General features: G+C 45.2%; 5 protein-coding genes across 5 annotated transcripts; 3 read left to right on the forward strand and 2 right to left on the reverse strand.

Annotated features, from left to right (window-relative positions):
• Positions 1 to 5,550: 5,550 nt before the first annotated feature.
• Positions 5,551 to 7,555, forward strand: J4E92_008669 (uncharacterized protein; the record flags this gene model as incomplete). Its single annotated transcript, XM_051500020.1, has 3 exons — positions 5,551 to 6,065; positions 6,189 to 7,194; positions 7,550 to 7,555. 3 exons carry the CDS (start codon positions 5,551 to 5,553, stop codon positions 7,553 to 7,555), a joined length of 1,527 nt encoding a protein of 508 aa, XP_051349718.1.
• A 190-nt stretch (positions 7,556 to 7,745) lies between these two features.
• On the reverse strand, positions 7,746 to 8,756 carry J4E92_008670 (uncharacterized protein; the record flags this gene model as incomplete). Its single annotated transcript, XM_051500021.1, has 2 exons — positions 7,746 to 8,578; positions 8,666 to 8,756. 2 exons carry the CDS (start codon positions 8,754 to 8,756, stop codon positions 7,746 to 7,748), a joined length of 924 nt encoding a protein of 307 aa, XP_051349719.1.
• Positions 8,757 to 9,901: 1,145 nt separating this feature from the next.
• On the forward strand, positions 9,902 to 11,281 carry J4E92_008671 (uncharacterized protein; the record flags this gene model as incomplete). The annotated part of the gene is made up of 1 exon (XM_051500022.1): positions 9,902 to 11,281. One exon carries the CDS (start codon positions 9,902 to 9,904, stop codon positions 11,279 to 11,281), a length of 1,380 nt encoding a protein of 459 aa, XP_051349720.1.
• A 1,528-nt stretch (positions 11,282 to 12,809) lies between these two features.
• J4E92_008672 (uncharacterized protein) lies at positions 12,810 to 13,424 on the forward strand (the record flags this gene model as incomplete). Its single annotated transcript, XM_051500023.1, has 1 exon — positions 12,810 to 13,424. One exon carries the CDS (start codon positions 12,810 to 12,812, stop codon positions 13,422 to 13,424), a length of 615 nt encoding a protein of 204 aa, XP_051349721.1.
• A 1,033-nt stretch (positions 13,425 to 14,457) lies between these two features.
• On the reverse strand, positions 14,458 to 18,211 carry J4E92_008673 (uncharacterized protein; the record flags this gene model as incomplete). The annotated part of the gene is made up of 2 exons (XM_051500024.1): positions 14,458 to 14,684; positions 14,737 to 18,211. 2 exons carry the CDS (start codon positions 18,209 to 18,211, stop codon positions 14,458 to 14,460), a joined length of 3,702 nt encoding a protein of 1,233 aa, XP_051349722.1.
• Between the last annotated feature and the right edge of the window lie 764 nt (positions 18,212 to 18,975).

An 18,975-nucleotide genomic window follows, 5' to 3' on the forward strand; every position in this document is an offset into this window, starting at 1 on the left:
ACGCTTAGCGTAATAGAACGTACTACGCTAGTAGTTCTTACTAGTTATATACGCAGCGTATTTAACTTTCTAGTCTATTTTAAGAAGTTCTTAATAAAAGATTTATAGAATATAGCTATAAGAATAAGACTAAAAAAGAGCTTTTATTAAAATAGTATAAAGTAAATAGAAGTAATTACTAGTAATAGAAAACACCTTATAGCTTTATATATTATAGGTATATACTATCTCTTCTAAATAAACTTTTCTTCTAATATTTTAGTAATTATAGAGAAATAGTTTAACTAACTTAGTATATTAGATAAAAAGCTAGCTAAGTTAGTAAATATACTAGTAACTTAAAATAAGCTTAACTTTATTAAGCTTATAAAAGATACTATTTTTCTTAGCTAGAAAGAGGTAGCGCTTTACTAGCTATAGAAGGTAGTATATATATAGTATAGTATTAGGCTATACTAATAAACGCGTAATAATAGGTAAGATAGATAGTTAGTATACTAAAGAATAGCGTAATATAGCTACTAATATAGCTAGCTTATAGATAATTACGTATAAAGTATAAGTTACTAGTAATTATATAGGTATTATATATGCGTTATATAAGTATCTTAAGTTAAGTTAGACTTTATACTAGTAGTAGGCTTACTAGATTACCTTTTAGAGATACGCAGTTATATAAAACTAGTATTAGTACTAGTTAATAGTTTAGATAGCTATTAGTAATATATAATAAATATAAAGTAGTTAGCTTATTATAATTATATATATTAACTATTATATTAGTAGTAGAGGTAGTATAAGTATAAGTATTATAAGTTATAAATCTAGGCTTACGTTAGAGATTTTTTAAGTTTACTTTTAGAGTTTAATATAGTAATACGTTATTACGTAATTACGTAATTACGTAATTATTTAATTTTAAAAAAAGTACGCTATAGGCTCTATCTCTTAGGTCTAGAGAGAATTTTTTACTCTAGTTATATAAGTAATATTAGTAACTTAGAAGCTATCTACTAATTTAATAATAGTAGAATCTTATAGTATAATTATTTTATAGTAGTTTATATAAGTATAAGATTTATTAATAAAAATAGAAGTATAACTAGAATTACTTATTAGTTTAATATATAAGAATAGTTATAATAAAGAGAAGATAGTTTCTTTAAAGACTAGTTACTAATCTACTTAGAAAAGATATATAGCGCTATAAATAGTAGTAGCTATAATAGTAGAAATATAAACTTATAGAGTTATAGAGCTTTCTAAGTTCTTAATCTAGTCTAGAATAGCTTATAGTGTAGAGTTAGAGTTATTATTATTATTATAGACTTTAATAGAAGAAGATAAAGATAATAATATAAGTATAAATATAGGTATCTTTAAAGTATATTATTTATTATATTTCTTAGACTTAGAAGGTTTCTAAGAGTAATAGTTACTAAAAACTAGTTATTTTCTATAAAGATATTAGTTACTATAACTAACGTAGAAGAAGTTAGACTCTAAATAAAGTTAACTCTAATAGTAGTCTTAGAGATAGAAACTCTAGTAGCTTTACGCGCTTTATTAAAAGTAGTAAGAACTTTTCTAAAGTAGTTTATAAATATAATATTATCTTAGCTTTTATATAGTATATTAGAGTAGTTAAATCTATAACTAGCGTAGGTATACTTAAAGTAATAATCTATATTAGTAAGAATCTAAGTTTCTATTAGAGTATAGTTCTTATAAATCTTATTAATAATAAAGTAAGTAGCACTAGAGCCTTTAGAGAAAGTATTATTATAGTTATAGTTTCTATAACCTTCTCTATTACCTCTACCTTTATCTCTATCTCTACTAGTATTATTAGCTATATTAGTGCTATAAAAGAGTAGAACTAAGAAGTAAAGTTATTTAAAGTAGTAGAGCTTCTAACTAAAAGTAGTAAAGTTATTAGTATAGTAGTTATTATCTAAGAGTAGCTTAATATAACTACGCTACTAAAAAGAAAGCTTCTTATAAATTTATAAAATTATCTTCTTATTATTCTATTATAAAGTAGTAATACTAGCTTAGAATTATAATAAAAAGGTACTAATATTCTCTCTAGACTTTATATTTACTTTTTTATTATAAAAGTTATAAGTATTATAATAAGTATTAAGCTAACTATAGCTTTTATTAAGAATATTCTAAACTTATTATACGCGCTAGAATTTCTAGCTAGAGATAAACTAGTAAATAAATATACTATTCTAGACTAAACTACTAGTCTTTATATAGATAAAGTTAAGTTACTTTTTTTTATTACTTTTAAAGGTACTAGTATATATATAAAACTAACTTATAATATTTAGCTTCTACTTCTAATAGATATCTATATAAGTACTAATAAAGCTCTTAAACTTATTAGATTTAGATTACTTAAAGTAATATATATTATATATAAGTATAAGTAAAGGCGTATAAGTTAGAAAGTTAGAATAGTTAGAGGTATATCTATAATAGTCTAGATAAAGAGTACTAGCTAAGTTATTAAACTTCTCTAAGTTAAATCTATCTAGATTATTTAGTAAAGAAGTAGAAAAAGAAGCTTTTCTAATAAGTACTTTTAGATAAGAAACTTTCTTAAAAGTCTTAATATAAGTAGTATACTTCTCTTTATATACTTTCTTATAGATATTCTTTTACTTATATATCTAGCTATTTTATTATTTAAAAGTAATATAAAGCTTCTTAAGTTAAGTTCTAGTAGTATAGATATTACTTTTTATAAAGTAAAGTTATTCTTATAAATTTATAGCCTTACTATTAGTGCTAAGAAGCTACTATTAAATAATACTTAAAAACTTATTACTCTTAGTAAGTTAAAGTTCTAAGTAGTAGTTAGTATTACGCTTATTAGTAAGATCTTTCTAGGTTTTCTTTAAGTAACTAATATATATAGTAATATTATTATTAAGATAGAAGACTATATTAAAGAGAAGCTTATAAAGCTTTATACTATTTTAGAATACTATATAAATAAAACTATTTTTAAAAAGAGTCTTATCTAGCTTTCTAATATATTTAGATAGACTTTATATATTAAATTTATAAGCTACTAAAATAAGCTAACTACTTTAAGAGAGATTAGGCTTAGAGATAATATAGCCTATAATCTTATAGTTAATAAGTATATAAAATATAATATAGCGCGTAGTAACTTCTAGATCTAGTAATAGAGAAAGCTATAGCTTAGTAAACTTACTAGACTAAAGGTCTAAGGTAAACTTATATAAAAGGTGCTTAGACTCTACTTTATTATTTAGATTATAGATAGTATTATAGCTATTATTATAGTTAGCGCTAAGATAGTTATTACGTTTAGTATTAAAGAGATTAGAGTAGTACGCGCTACTATAAGTAATATAACTAAGTAAGTTAGTAAAAGAAGTATAGTAGAGTTATTTATTACTACTTTAGATTTTAGTAATATTAAGAAACTTATTAGAGAAGGTAATAGCTTTTATTAGTAGCTTAACTAAGTTACTATAGTTATAGTTATTATTATAGTTACTTATAAAATAGTAGATTTAGATAATATTAATATTATTATTATTAAAGTTAGTAAAGTAACTATCTTCTATAAAAAAGATATACTAGAAACTATTTTAGAAGAAGCTAAAGACGTTTAGTAAGCTACTATTATATAAGTTAAAGAAGCTATAAAAGTAAAGAAAAGCTTACTAATAAAAGTTCTAAGAACTAAAAGCTATAGTAGTAAAGAAGTTCTAAGTAGTAACGTATAAAAACTAAAACTACTAAAGAAGTTACTAACGCTAACTACGCGTAGTAAAAGTAGTAGTAGATTTAGTAAATAAAGAAGTAGTAGCGCTAAGTATAGCTATTACTAAATTAGTCTTACTACTTACTATTACTTAACTAGAGCTAGCGTTATAAAAGAAAAAGTAGAAAATATTTCTACTAAAAGAGTTACTAATAAAAAACTAGATATATAATATAGTTATAATTAATAGTATAAATCTTATAAAAGTAACTAGCTAATTTACTAGATTACTATTAAAGTTAGAAAACTATAATAATATATAAAAGTTATATAAAGATTAGATAATAATATTATATTAAATTATAATATTATTATAGTAAGGCTTAAAAGAAGTACTTAAAAGTAGAATATATATATATAGGCTATTAGCCTAAAGTAGACCTAATATCTAAGAAACTAAACTATTATAGTAACTATAAAAATAATATAGTAAGTATATTTCTTTTTAGCCTAAATTTACTAATAAATAAAAGCTATATTTATATATTCTATAAAGTTTATACTTACCTATTATCTAATAAGCTTATAGAACTAAACTACACCTTTATAAATCTTTATTACCTATTCTCTTATGTATATACCTAATATAGAATATATACTACTTACTAAAACCTTATACTTAGCTACTTTATAGGTAATACTACTTAATAAGATAAGAATAAGTACACTAAGTAGAAAGATATAGCTAATACCTTATTCTAGCTATACTAGTATAAAGTTATTAAGAATAGACTAAACTACTAGTAATTACTATAGAGTTATATTAGTATATAATAGAATAAATATAATCTAATAGAGGCTAAGGGCCCTACAACTCTTTGCTAGCAGTTAGCAGCTGTGGTAATAGCTTCGCTAATCGTGCCAGAGCTTAGCAGTCCGCTCCATGATTCGATCGTTGACCATTTCCATCCGGCCCCCGGGTCAAGCCTCTTAGCTTCGGGGGGCTGGAAGTGGACGGGGTTTTATCTAGATGCCCCCAATCTCACGTCTCGTGATCCCGTAAAGGAGCTCAATCTGCGTTCGAGTAGAACCGCGGCTGATCTTCGACCGTCGAAAGTTCTTGTACAAGACACACATAGAAGAGTCCGGTGGTGAGGCTCAACTAGATTGACTGCATGAAATGTCGACGTTCGCTATATGATGAGGGCATTATTGAGCTCAGCTGACTTAGAGAAGTGTGAAGGTATGGTTCATGACCGGAGTCACCGAGGTGTACGCGTTACTTCAAAATCGGCTTGCAGTGTGGCACAGCATCCAAACTTTCAGGAAAGCAGACTGAACGGAAGATGCATGGGTGAGTATTCACATCTTACACAGAACCCGTACCAGGGCATCTGGATTGTCCTTCCCACGAGATCCCATGTCAGAGTACGGCACGGTACTGGAACGCTTGCGCCAATTCACTGTCATCCCCGTATATACAAGGCCTTTGTTAAGGGAATGTACCCGGTCAGCAGTAGAGTGGCGTTCACGTTCCCTTCGATTCGGCAACAATAGCTCTTCCAGTGCGCCAGATAATACATGAGTGGAAGTTATTTTGGGCACTGCATATCTGATGATGAAGACAGCCTCAAACTACGGTTCATGGCCCCCCACCAATGCGCCTGCACACCACCTCGCTACAATCGGGTTGGACTGATGTTGGAACGCTTTGGTTGGGTGACGTTGAAATACAAAAGAGATATCAATGAAGGTCGAGCTGGAAAACGCATTCTTACAGCTCAGTCTTCGTCTAGTGTATGGAGAACTGCAAGATGGCGAGATTCTCCATTGCTTTCCTCCTAATCGGAACCCTACGCTGCTGTTTGGCATCACCTCACCAGCATTTCGCCCGAGACACTACCGCTCTGATACCAAGCGCAACTTCAGCATCGCCGACTTCAACCCCACCTTCATCTCCGGCAACAGACCAAAGGCAGCACTCCAAGCATGTCAACGACTTCTATAGACTCTACGGCTGGCTCAAGCCTGGAGCGTCCGTATCAGACAGCGAGCTTCCGAGAGCCATACGAAAGATACAAAAGAAGCTCAAAGAGCCTGTCACTGGGACTTTCAGCGATAAGATGATGGAGATGATGAGCGGGCCGCGTTGTGGCACGGAACAACCGTACAATGCGACAGATGCAGAGGACGCCTCGGACGTTGAGCGACGATACGTACTCTGGGGCCCGAAGTGGGCGAAGACGACGTTGACATGGCGCTTCGACAGTTACACGAATGATCTGTCTACAGCGCGCCAGCAAAGCACGATCAGGTAAGTTAAGCTTTTACATCTCGGTTGTGTGGTATTTTGTAGGCTATGGTGTGGACCTTCTTCAGGTCAATCTCTACTATTTCGTCTTCCAGTCCAATAATCCTGGTTGCTAATGCTGCACAGTACCGCTTTTGCCCAATGGATGAACTACATACCCCTCAATATCGTACAAGCAGCCTCGAACGCTAGAGCTGACATCAACATCCGCTTTTCTCCCCTTGGTCGAGACGATACGCGTTACGGTTTTACGTCCATGGTCTCTGATGGCACCTCCATGTCGTCTGGCAACATCAATGTAACCTTCAATGACGATTACCAGTGGACAGATGACCGCCTTTTCGGGTATACAGCTGTTCATGAGATCGGTCACGCTCTCGGGATGAGCCACAGTGGCGTCGAGGCAGCCATCATGTTCGCCTACTACGATGGTAGCATACGCCCTATGCATCCAGACGACAAGATGGGTATACACAGCATCTACGGCTGGAAGAGCCCGACTTGGAATCGTATCGATTCAGGCTCAGCAATCACAAATATGATCCAAGTCACGTCCAACACAGCTACTGCTTCGGCCAATGATGGTCTGTACCAGATGCGTTCATCGGGGCAGATTCTTCACTACTCAAACGGTGCGTGGGTAGTCGCCGACAACAACAAAGATACTGCTCAAATCACCGGTGCAAACGGGAACCTCTACCAACGACACTACGACGGAGGCACCTTCCGCTGGACAGGTAGCGCATCGAACTGGCAATCTCTTAGTAATACCGACTCGAACGTGATCGAAATTGTCGCTGCAGCCGATCAACTGTACTCGCGGCGCAAAGATGGATGGGTGGCTCGGCTCTCTGGTAGTTCATGGCTCAGTATTGAACAGCCCTCCGCTCCAGGATCCAAGCAAATAGCCGTCACCGACGATAAAACACTTTGGAACTTGCTCACGAACGGGTATCTTGTTCGCTCCCTATGGCCTCACAATTCAGGCCAATGGGCCATCGTTGACGACAACGCGAAGAACATCGCCATCGCAGTCGGTGGCAACGAATTCTACAAATTACAAAGCGACGGCTTAGTAGTCTGGTTGAACACGGCTGGTCCTAGTTGGAAAATGATTGAGAAAGCTGGGAGTGTGAGTATTTACGCTGTGGGGGGCTTGTTGTATAGCAGACATGGCGATGGAACTTTATGGAGGTATACTGGGACGCCGGAAGTGTGGGAGATGATAGACAATAGGAGTGGCATGGCTGTCAGTGTTGTGGGTGATCGAGTGGGAGGGGTCTGGGGGTTGTCGAGCGCTAGTGAGATTTGGACATTGGTGTCGTGAGCTTTGTTGTACTAAACCATGGTCTTGCCTAGTACGTAGGTGTATACTACATGTTTTATTCCTTGGAATTTAATGTGTAGTCCCCGAATTCTGCATAGCTTTCTCAAAAAAGACCTTCTGTTGATCTTGGGCTCGACAAATCATAACAACGTGTTGCTAGCTTTAAGCATAGGGTACAATGTCTCTTCTTAGTTGCGATAGAGGACTATGTACCGGCGGCAGATGGTGCAATGTCAACTCAAATGGAGTACGGAAAAACGGACACCTTGGAATAATATAGTGCCTACTAAGAAGGCCACCCCTCGCCTACAGTTCACTCATCATCGTCTAGGGGCATCTCATCGGCCAGCGGATGCTCAGACAAATAGGCCAGCCTCTACAGGCGCAAACTTGACCTGATCAGCTTGTATCTCCTCCAACAATCCATTGCCTGGGTACTCATCCAGATCCAAATCAACATACCCCCTCTCCGCCCATTTCCTCGCAGAAACAAAGAGGGACCGCCCGTTGACACTGGCATCACTCAGAATCCTCAATAAACACTGCCCCGCATCTTCCGTCGTGGCGAACTGAACCCCCACCTTCTCCACGGCATCAAAATCTTCGTGCGATAGGATACCCGTGCGCACGTACCAGGGCGAAATCATGTTGATGCGAGACCCGTAGTAGTACGCCGTCCGACGCAGCGAATGCATGATGCCGCGCATCGCATACTTTGACGCGCTATACTGGGGCCCTCGCGGACAGTCTAGGTAAGCCGCTCCAGAGCCGATGAGGACGAGACAGGTGTCTGTTTGGGAGGGGGATGGGGAAGTGCCGTTTTGGGTCATGAAATAGTGGGACGCGAGTTTGGTGGTGTAGAGGGCGCCGTTGAGGTTTACGGAGATGATGTCGAGGTTGGGCTTTTGGGGGGGTTGGGAGGGACCGTCGAATGTGAAGACGTCGTCTGCGTGTATGATGCCGGCGTTGGCGACTGCGTAGTCGATCTTGCCGGTGGCGGATAGGGAGGTGGCTTCGCTGAAGAGGCGGACTTGGTCGTCCCAGTTTGTTACGTCGCAGTGTACGAAGCGACAGTCTTTCAGTTCGGAAGCAAGCTGTTGTCCGCGGTGGACGTCGCGGTCTCCGAAACACACCTTTACGCCTGCGTTGACCAGTGCTCGGACATATGCTTCCCCGAGACCACTGCCGCCTGCCAAAGAAATTAGCTAGCTTTTCAATGAACGTACCAGTTACTATTGCAGCGACTGTGGTATTTGGAATAAGAGATGTAAAATACCTCCAGTGACTACAGCAGTCTTTCCTGATAAATGGCTGACGTCGAAGTCAATCGTGCAATCGACAGGTCTCGTAGGGGTGGAGCCAGGCATGGTGATCAGCAGTTCGACAGATGTTGATGAGAGTGACAGAGTGACTAGATGATAGATCGATGGCCGACTGACATCCTTTTATGGTTCTGATTCCATTCTTCGGCGCCAACCACTGTAAATATATCTCGCCCAAATGGGGTCAAATGGCCACCTAGGTAGGCAAGAGCCATGGAGTTAAGGATCGGTTATGTGCACGCAGCTGACAGACACCAGTGCAAGCAGGCTTTGGCCGCTACTCGATCTCATAGTTCGGAGTTAGTTGACCATGCATTTGAGTTCGGATGTGAGGTGACCAAATGAATGAGGTAGAGATGGTACCTGGGTGGCGATGGGACAAGACGCTAATGCAGCCTGCTGACACGCTACGTAAACACCGAATACATACAGCCCGATCGCTCTTGAAGCCTTGTCGTCATAGCATAGTGGTCTTGATATGCTTCTCCGTGCGATTGATGCAAGAGAGATAATTCATTGTTGGCTGATAGCGCTGTGTGGCACACAAAAGCGCACCCTGGACAGGGCCGAAGATGCCCGATCCCCGCGTGGCTAGCGCCTCTGACTGTATGCGACCTGTGCATTAATGCGCGTAGTTCCTACCCTTCCTCAACCTCATATCTTCAGTAATTAACGCAGGTTCCAAGAACAGACGTTCTACTCAACATCTCCGAAATCGTGTGTGCAAGACGCTGCCGTTCCCATTGCCGAGGTCTAGCCCCACATCTCCCCACACTATGTCAGCGGTCTAGGGTGCTACGCGGGGAGGCTGGCGAGCGCGGGTGCATGATGATATGTAGTTCGGGTGCCATTTTGTATCCTCATCAAGAGTCTTGGAAGGTAACGCGTAGGTGAAACGAACAATGTCGATCGATGAGAATACCCTCCAGCACCCCACACTACAGCGGACCTTACGCGGTACATCAACAACATCAACAACTCAGTTTCGCAATCTCAAATACGCATCGATACCGGCACGATACAAGGATTCGGTTCCAGACGACAGGCTTGAAGTTGGCGAGGACGGAGTTTTTGACGCTACGCAATTCGGACCATCATGTCCACAATTACGTGGAGCTCAGGCATGGGACCTGACTTTAGTCGGAGATGCCGTCTTGCCTTGCAGCCCTGGTCAGGGCGATACAGAGAGAATGGATGAGTTTGACTGCCTGAACGTAATCGTCACGGTGCCCAAGGATATCCCGAGCGATGCAAAGAGTGGAGGACGAGGTCTTCCAGTGTTCGTATGGGTACATGGTGGTGGTCTCAGCATCGGAGCAAACAGTTGGCCACAGTATGATCTACTTAGATTTGTCCAGCGAGGTGTAGAAACCGGTAAACCCTTCATTGGCGTTTCGATAGCATACCGAGTCAACGTATTTGGTTTCCTGGCCAGCGATGAGATTGGTGCAGCTGGTAACATGGGTTATAAAGATCAGGTGCTGGCTTTCCGATGGGTCAAGAAGCATATTGCTGGTTTTGGAGGCGATCCAAACAACATCACGACTGCAGGCGAGTCGGCAGGGGCGATTTCGCTATCAACGCTCCTCTGCGCGAACGTTGGGGACGAGGGACTCTTTGAGCGGGTTGTCATTATGAGTGGCGAGGCATCTTTACGCAAGTGGAGGAACAAATGGTGGCACCAGAAGATGTGCGAAGATCAGTCTACCTATCTGAAAATCGATAGCAACGATGTCGAGAGCAGGAGAAGGGCTTTATTAGACACCGATGCGGAAGAGTTGGCTCAGAGATTACCTTTAGCACAGCATTTCGCCGCAACAGTTGACGGCCAATTCTTCACACAAGAAGTAACGATCGAGTCGATAATGGATGGGTCAAGCGCCATACACAAGCCATCATGGTGCAGGGAGTTTGTGATAGGCGACACGGAGCACGATGCCCTCATTCTGAAAGGCCGACTCCTCGACCAGCCCAACAGTTTCGGGCGTCTTCTTAAAGCGTGCGAAACGCACCTTTCTCCACTCGAGACCCTCGGGCTCCTACAGGTCTATCGTCTCGATGGCAACGTATCAAAGGAAGTTCAGGGAGAGCGCTTGCTAGTACTCGCATCTGAACTCCGCTTCTATCTACCAGCGCTAGCAGCATATCGGGGGTGGAAAGCTCTCTCACCACCAAGACCAGCCTCACGATACCACTTCCACGTCCCCAACCCAATAGATGGGCCTTTCAAGGGTCTCGCAGCCCACGAGCTCGATGTTGCATATCTCTTGCAGAATTTCGACCCTTACTTCAGTGGTCGCGACAGGAGGATAGCACGACCTATGCAAGACCAGTTCATCCGATATATCCACGGCGAAGGGTGGGTTGAGGTTGGCAAGATGTTGGTCTTTGACAAAGACGGTACGACAGTGGTCGATGATGAGAGGTATGATGAGATGTATCGAAAGAGAAGAGGAAGTCTGCTGGAGAAGATCGGCATGGAAAAGTTGTGGCGTGTTGCCGAGATGTGGCAGGGTGTGCGGCAGGAAGAAGAAGAGAACGCAAATTTCTCGGGCGACTCGAAGTTATGAGGGATGTGCATATCATAATGTGTAGCTACTTTCTGGCGTTTCTCATGACCTGTCCAACGCAAAGCCATACTTTGATCCCATCAAGACAGTTGTGGCACTACCATGATACATCGCCGATGAGTCACTCCCAACCTCCAGAGTTCATAATATCTTCTTACAAAAAATCCCAAATGTAAGAGCACCAGGATTTCAATTCATTTTATTCGTTTGGGTCAAAGCTCGGATGTTGCTTTCAAGCCTTGGAGGTTCCCTCTGTGCGAAGCGGAACTCACGTGCCGCCTGCCAGCCACTTTGGTACCTCCACGTGCTACGTCGCTAAAAATTAGGAAGGAAAAGCCAGGCAACCATGTGCCCACATCACGGCTACATACCTTCCTGCATAAGAGCAGTTGCCGACTACAGTTCTCCACACAGCCCTCCACTCATAACCGATCCACTACCTTGTCACTGACAATGCAACTCAGAAACGGTAAAGAGTTTGCTCTGGCGGAACGTCTCTCTCATAAGACGGCGGATGCCAGGTAGGTCAACACAAATTTACTTTTCCCACCCACGCCAACCTAGAGAAAAGCAGAACAGCCTAGAGCCTACGTTAACGTTAGGTCACCTACTTTGCAAGGTTATAGGTTAATGTAGTCTGCAGACCTGTTCAGTTTTTTTCTTGTATGAGGTGCACCAGTGTTACCACAGACTGACGTCACCATCATAGAGCTCTACGAAACCAGCACGAGTCACCACTGCTTCGTCTCCCTGGAGAAATACGGGACGCTATCTACAAGTATACCCTCTGCGACCATCACATTGATCTAAAGCCATCACGAGGGACAGGCATCGCAGTCAGAACATCGAAAGGGGAACATGTTCCCAAAGCACGTCTCTTCGCACTCAGCCAGACCTGCCGACAAACACACTCAGAGTCCGCGGGCATGCTTTTCAGCCTCAATCATTTCATCGGTCTCTGTCAATCCAGGTATCATACCTCACAGACTTCTACGGTGCTCTCGCAGGACCAGTGCAACGCTATACGAAGCATAGTGATTTCGGCGTGTTGCTTTGGACACTTTGGCAGCGGATCGGTTGCGACTGTCGCACCGCTTCCTGGAGTCCAGCGGATAGCTGTGATGTCTACTTACCCGAGAGACTTCCAAGTAACGGAAGAGATCACGGAGAGGGTGAAGAGGGAAGTTACCAAGATCTTTGGGCGCGAGATGGAGGTTGTGGTGGTGAACTCGACGACGATGTTCGAGAAAAAGGCGGAGGAGATCGATACTCAGTAGAAATTAGGCGCAAATGTTAAGGTCAATGATGATCTAATCGAGACTCAGCAATTTGACCAATTCACTCGGTTTGTGCATGGCAACGTGACCTTGCCTATTTGGGACTAGCCTTCCACCGTTTGTAAGTCACAACTCAACCTTCGATATCTGTGTTTCGCACAGCGGATCCCACATCCGAGTCCAATCATCCCATGACTGTATCGCTACTCCCTCCGTTGTCACCCACCACCAAGCACCGCCCTTCATTCGCAATGTCAAGCCCAGAAGAAGTCCCCTTCTACTCAGCCGCGAATTGGCGGAGACGAACAAACATATACAACGTAAACACTCAATTCACAACCCAGAACCCACAACTCACAGCCATGACGTCCGTTTCAACTGATCTAACCCCAAACCCCCAGCAGCCCACCCTCTTCGGCGACGGCCTCCCAACCAAGCGACCCAAAGCGACCTCCCCACCCTGGGCACCATGGATCGATCCCGGCCGCGAAGTCCCCTCTGAAGCCGAATCCCGATGGTCGCTCTACCTATACTACGAGTTCGACCGAAAAACATTATTCTTCGAACAAGTGCCTGTTCCAGACAATAGCGCCGTCGCACTAGACGCGTCACTATGGCCATGGCCAGCCAAGTTCTTCGACGAAACAGCCAACCAGATCACTGAGCGCAATGCAAAGGAGTCGGCGTTTCTTCGTCTGCCGAAAGAGTTGAGGTGGACGATATATCAGTATGTCATCGCGGATAGTGATGGGACAGTTGGCAATATTACTAGTGCTGGAATCGTTTCACATGCGAGGGCAAGGTTTCCGTTGCTGCGAGTTTGTCGACAGATGTATGCTGAGAGGGGGTTTATCCCCACGTCTTGAAGGCATGTCCAGCCTTATCAATCTGGAGTTGCCGCATACCGAGGTGGATTGGAGCTGGAAATTTCGGTATACCTACGGGTGGCGGATACCGAGGTGGTCTATAAGGCTACTAGCTGGCGCAGGATTGTAACGCGCTCCGAACGTAGAGGTGGCCTGGGTCACTGCTGGTAAGACAAGGCAGTGAGAGCTCTTTTGAAACCTCTCAAGGAAGCGGAGCTGTTGTAGTGTTTCGTCGTCATCAGGTAGACTTGTTGTGTGTAACTAGACATGAATGAACGAAGCTCAAGGGAAGGAGAACATGTCTAGAGTATGAGTATATTATAGCATCGGGATGCGTACATCCCCAGAAGACTACAAGTTTTGTCCATGTACACCGGTTTCCCGTCCCCTTCCCCATCAACCCAGTTCTCCTGGTGCGTGGACTAGCACACACCCACCGTCTTTCCTTCCGCCACTACCGCCGCCCTGATTACGATTTCAATCCCATTGAAGAAGTACACATTACAGCTCCGCATCTTTCCAGCGCGCCCTTCACGCTCGCCAAGACATAAAGAAAAGAAAAGCGTTCGTTCGTGAACTCTTCCATGGAAGTATTCAAAGGAAACACCAATGCAAGAGGAAGTGTAGAAGAAAGAAAAAAGCAATGGAAATAATGGTGGGCTGCGCTAGCCGCGTGGTATCAAATCAATCCTGGTCCAACTTTAAATATATCAATCAGCCCACTAGGCTTTCGTCGTCGTCTTGATGAAATCGGAAATACGAAACATGGCCGGTAGCAAGTCCGCCATTGAATAGTCCTGGCTGTCGCCTGTCTCATTCGATTGTACAGTTTCTCCTAGTGGTGTCGAAGCGGCTACAGGCCCGCTATCAGGGACTGGAGTCTCTCCATCATCAGTCGAGGGGGCTACAATTCGAATTTCAGGGACTGGTATCACCCTATCATCAGTCGTGACAGCTACAGGGCCACTGGATGTGTCTTGTGGAGCAACGCTATCGCTATCGGCACTCAAAATCGCAGGGGTGGCAGAACCGCCTAGATTGCTGGGGCTCGAGGTCCCGAGAGCGTTCCGAACAGCTGCTCCGGCGGCAGACGTCCTACGTTGCCTAACCGATCAGGGTAAGACGTCGGGGCAGGGGAATAGCCCTGTTGCTTTTTGCGGAACCATTCGATAACGATACCGATAACGACGAGGAGGAAGGTGAGGACGAGAGCGATGGCGAGGCCAATGAGAACAATGGCCCATAGCGCGAGATGCTTGTCTGGGAGTCGTTAGCATACAGACCGAGACTGGAAATGGTTTCTGCGACTTACTTGACTGTCTGAAGAATGAGTTGGGGTTCTCTACAAACACAGAGGACAGGCTTCCAGTTTGTGTCGAACCGTCTTGGCCCTTGGTAGCAAGGAGGAAAGGAGTGAGTGTAGTGCCGTTGAAAAGCGCGGCAGATGCTGTTTTACCCGCAAATGAAGTAATGTTGAGCTGACCCATGAGAAGGAGATCCTGGTTGCGGTCGATGATATCGGAGTCGCCATGGTCTTCGGACAGAGAGAGGACCTGAATTCCACGAATTTCGGTCGAGCTACCGAACATAGCCCCATCAGCAGGCACCCACTTGGTACCGTCAAATCGCTGCAGAAACGCAGTGCCATCGCTTGCTGTGCCAGCGGCCCAGAATTGGTCTCCGTTACGGTTGGCAATGGTTAGAGCAGTGACCGGACCAGGGAGGTCGTTAGCACCGGGGACGACTGCGAATTGTCTGCTTGATGAGTCGTAGGTCAGAATCTTGGTCTGGTTGGTGCCAGAAGTGAGGTTGCCCGCAATCAGTAGACTGTTGTCGCTAACCCATGTGAGCGACGAGACGTCACCGGAAAGGCCATTGCCTGGTGCAGTCCACTGACTACGCTCGGTATTCCAGATGCACACCGCAGCACAGCTCAAGGCGCCAGCGGACTGGAACTGACCTGCGACGAAGATGTCCTTGGACTTCGGTCGTGGAGCGATGGCGTTAACTGTAACGTTCACACCCTGTAGCGGTGGGGGCTGAGCCTTCGTGAACGAATTGCTGTTTAGGTCGTAGGCGACAACACCAGCAACACGATTGTTGTTCAGCTGTCCGCTGATCATGCCACCGGCATACAAGACATTGTCCAAGACAGCGACAGCCGCAAAGGTGGAGTTGGCATCCAGCTCGTCGTCAAAGCCGGTCACTTTGTCAGAGTCGTTACCATCAATGATGAGGAGGTTGGTGATGTTGCGATCCTCTGCGCCCTTGGTTGCGAAGTGTCCAGCGAGGATCGTCTTGTTCATGCCATTTTCCTTGTAGAAAGTACCAGTACGGACTCCAGTGGTGTTGAGGTTTTGTCCTTGAACGATGGCTCGCTTACGAGAAGGGGTCTGCTGCTGCTGTTGCGCTTGGATCTTGATGGGGAAAGCACTGAGTGACAGTTCATCTCCACTTTCGAGCTCAGCAGTACCGCTCGCGAGAAGAGCACCAGATGATACAGATCCGCCATACCAGCGTTCACCTCCGGGCACATCAGCGAAAGTCATCAGTCTGCCGGACATGGCTAGAGAGTAGAAGTCCAGGTTGTGCAGCCAGTTGCCACGAGATGGCACCCAGACTGCAAAGTCATTAACGCTGGTGCTGGGGTTGTTACCAAAGGCATTGACCCGGCTGAAGAATCCGCTGACAGCGAGCACGTCTTCGGGAGTATTAGCCGTGATGTTGAGCGAGAACGGTACCAAGTATAGCACAACACCATCTACACCGGCACCAAGGGGTTGCCACTGGTTGTTGTTCAAGGTAGCCACTCCGCCAAGGCCTGCTACGTTGTTCTCCGCCGTGTTGGTGAAGTTACCACCGACGTACAGCGTACTAGCGTTGTGGAACATAGTCATGACCTGGTTGTTGAGTCCTTTGCCGGGAAGTGCACTGGGTTTGTCCTCTCCCTGTCGAACTTCGAAGATGTTGTTGCGGTCGTCGCTGCTGTTGAAGGATCCGCCGACATACAGTGTCTTGTCACCTGTTGTGACAGTGGTAACGAAAGCCTTCTCCCTAGGAATGAGGCTAGCTCCGGCGGCAGTGATGACGGACTTGGTAAAGTCGTCCGCGTCTACGGTCTGACCAGGCTTGTACTCGAAGAGACCGTTCAAGTTACCTGACGTAGCCTTCAGAAGCGTGAAGCGCACCCTCTGTGCAACGACAGTCAAGGGGCCAGGGCCTTGTCCGCTTGCGGGTCGAAGGATGACTTGTGGACGGGAGCCATCGGTGACATCGATGAAGCCGTTGTAAACCTCGTCGTACTTGTCAAAGTTGTTGGTCTGCCAAAGCTCAACGCTGTTGGGCTCGCCGCCCAATTGTGCTGTGACGTTGACCCGACCGCGGGTGCCGCAAGTACCATCGCCCTGGCATCCAGGCGTGTAAATGGTGACAGAGTAGTTGCCAGACTGTTTGATGTCGGGCAGGAAGGTGACGCTGGTCGACTCAGTGTCGATGGGTGTGCCCTGCAGAGATGTGGTGAGATACCTGGAGGAGCTGTCGTGTGACGGAGAGACCTGCCAAGAGCCGGTAGAGGTTGCTTCTGACCCTGACGTGGTTGAACCACAGTTCTTGGGCTCGTTGAAGTCGTTGACTGCATAGGAGTACATGGCGTCCTGGAACAGCTGGATACCGTTAAGACCACCACCCTGACCGTACCATTCCGAGACGTCGATCCTGAAAGCGTTCATACCAACGACGTTGACGAAGGAGAAGTCCTGCGCAGTGGTGTTGCCCTCGGGCAGGGGGCATGTGGCGTCGCAAAAGCGCTTTTGTCCGGTTCCGGGGTCAGTGAAGGTCAGGTTCAAGATACCGCCGTCTGGAAGTGCAGTGAAGCGGAAAGTCTTGCTACCACGGCCCTCGAAGTCCGTGTTGTAGAGCTTCATGCTTGTTGGCTCGAAACCGAAGCCAAAGTCGGCCTTCCAGAATCCGGGCGATCGATCGGCGAGCAGCCATGTCGAGCCGGCGCCTTGCGTGGAAAAGTCGGCTTTGCATGCGATGTTCTTGGGGTCTGAGAGGCCGTTCTGGCCGGAGCTTGTCTGGGCGGTTATGTCTGCGGTAGCGATGGGGATGACCTGCGTGTTGTTTTCGCTCGACACAATCGACGCATTGCCTCCTCCGAGACCGTTGAACTCTCCTCCAAAAATGATGTTGTCGTTGGACCGGATGATGGAGTGGATGGGGCCATTGAAGCCATTGAACGATAGGTCTTCCCAGCCGTTCTTCCATACTAGAGCGTTGGACGAGTTCGCACCTTCTAGACTTCCTCCCACGTAGACCTGACCGCCATCTCTATCACAGTAGAGCGCGTTGACCGATCCAGTAAGTCCTTCGAGTGGAGTGACATTGCCGTTGTTGGGGTCGAGCAGCGCGATGCCTCCAGGTGTGCGAAGATCGCCAACACTAGTAAAGTTGCCTGCGAACACGACTCGTTCCGCGCCATTGACCTGGAGCGCGCACATGGCCTTAATATCGGCATCTGTGGTGTTGATCGTCGCAAAGACGCCGTTGGGGTAGCGTGCAAGGAGGGCTCCTCCAGTAGCGGGAGTATTTTGATTTTGGCCTTCATACTGGTAAAGCGATATCGAATCGAAATCTCCAGCGAAGGCTATCCGGCCTAAATCGTCGAGGTTGAGGTTGGGGTTTGGGACGGGTTTGAAATTATAGGCCGTGGCTTGCGAAGCCACGAGCAGCGAAAGGGTGAGCTTGCCGGCCGCCGTGCGCAGAAGGGCAGCGAATGACTCCTTCATGGCAGCGGTGGGTAGCGAGGTCGATGGGAAGAATAGTGTTAGGGGTGCGAGTGTCGGAGGCGACTGTTATGAAGAAGGGATGGCCACGTTAGGCATGGGAGCGGGTGTCGGTGGGCGGGGAGGCAGGTGCGGTTTGCTCAGGGTCGTCGCGATCGCTGGATCCGGTAGGCTGGTTCCAGTGAAGCTGTCAATTAGCCTCGCAAGGGCGCGCAATGGTCTCCGGAATCGATTATGGACGGCAGGAACGAGGAGGGCGAGAGTCGGTCGCTCTTGCGATGCAGGCGTTCGCGGATGAGGAAGTGCCGGAGGAGCGTTGCTTGGCGCACGGTGAATGTGACGGTGATGGTACGGGGGGGTGTATTAGGTGCAGGTTGCTGCTGTGGTGCTGTCTTTGCTGGTTGGTTTCCTGAAACGAATGACTGAGGTGAGGGTTGCGCGTGCTTGAAGGTGTCTGGGAGCCGGCTTCCCGTGTGGCACTGCTTTTTGGGAGAGTTGTCAGAAGAGCCGTCAATCGCGTCGAAGGGAAGGGGCGCCCGGGGCTGGAGCTTGTGCGCTGATGAGAGGCCGCCAAGTGCTGGCGTGATTGGCAGCCCGTGTGCGCTAGTGGGTCCTAAGATTGAGCCTGCAGTAGCGTGCATGTGCGAACCGCGACGATTGAATATCGATTCGGTGCGACAAACACGTTCAAATTCAAGCTTGCAGGGTGTTCGCCGTCGCATTCACGAGAGTGTCCTGGACGACCGTGGCTGTTGTTGGGAGCCAAA

The sequence above is a fragment of the Alternaria infectoria genome, assembly GCF_024043175.1.
Source record: "Alternaria infectoria strain BMP 0036 chromosome Unknown scaffold_18, whole genome shotgun sequence".
Taxonomy (NCBI): Eukaryota; Fungi; Ascomycota; class Dothideomycetes; order Pleosporales; family Pleosporaceae; genus Alternaria; species Alternaria infectoria.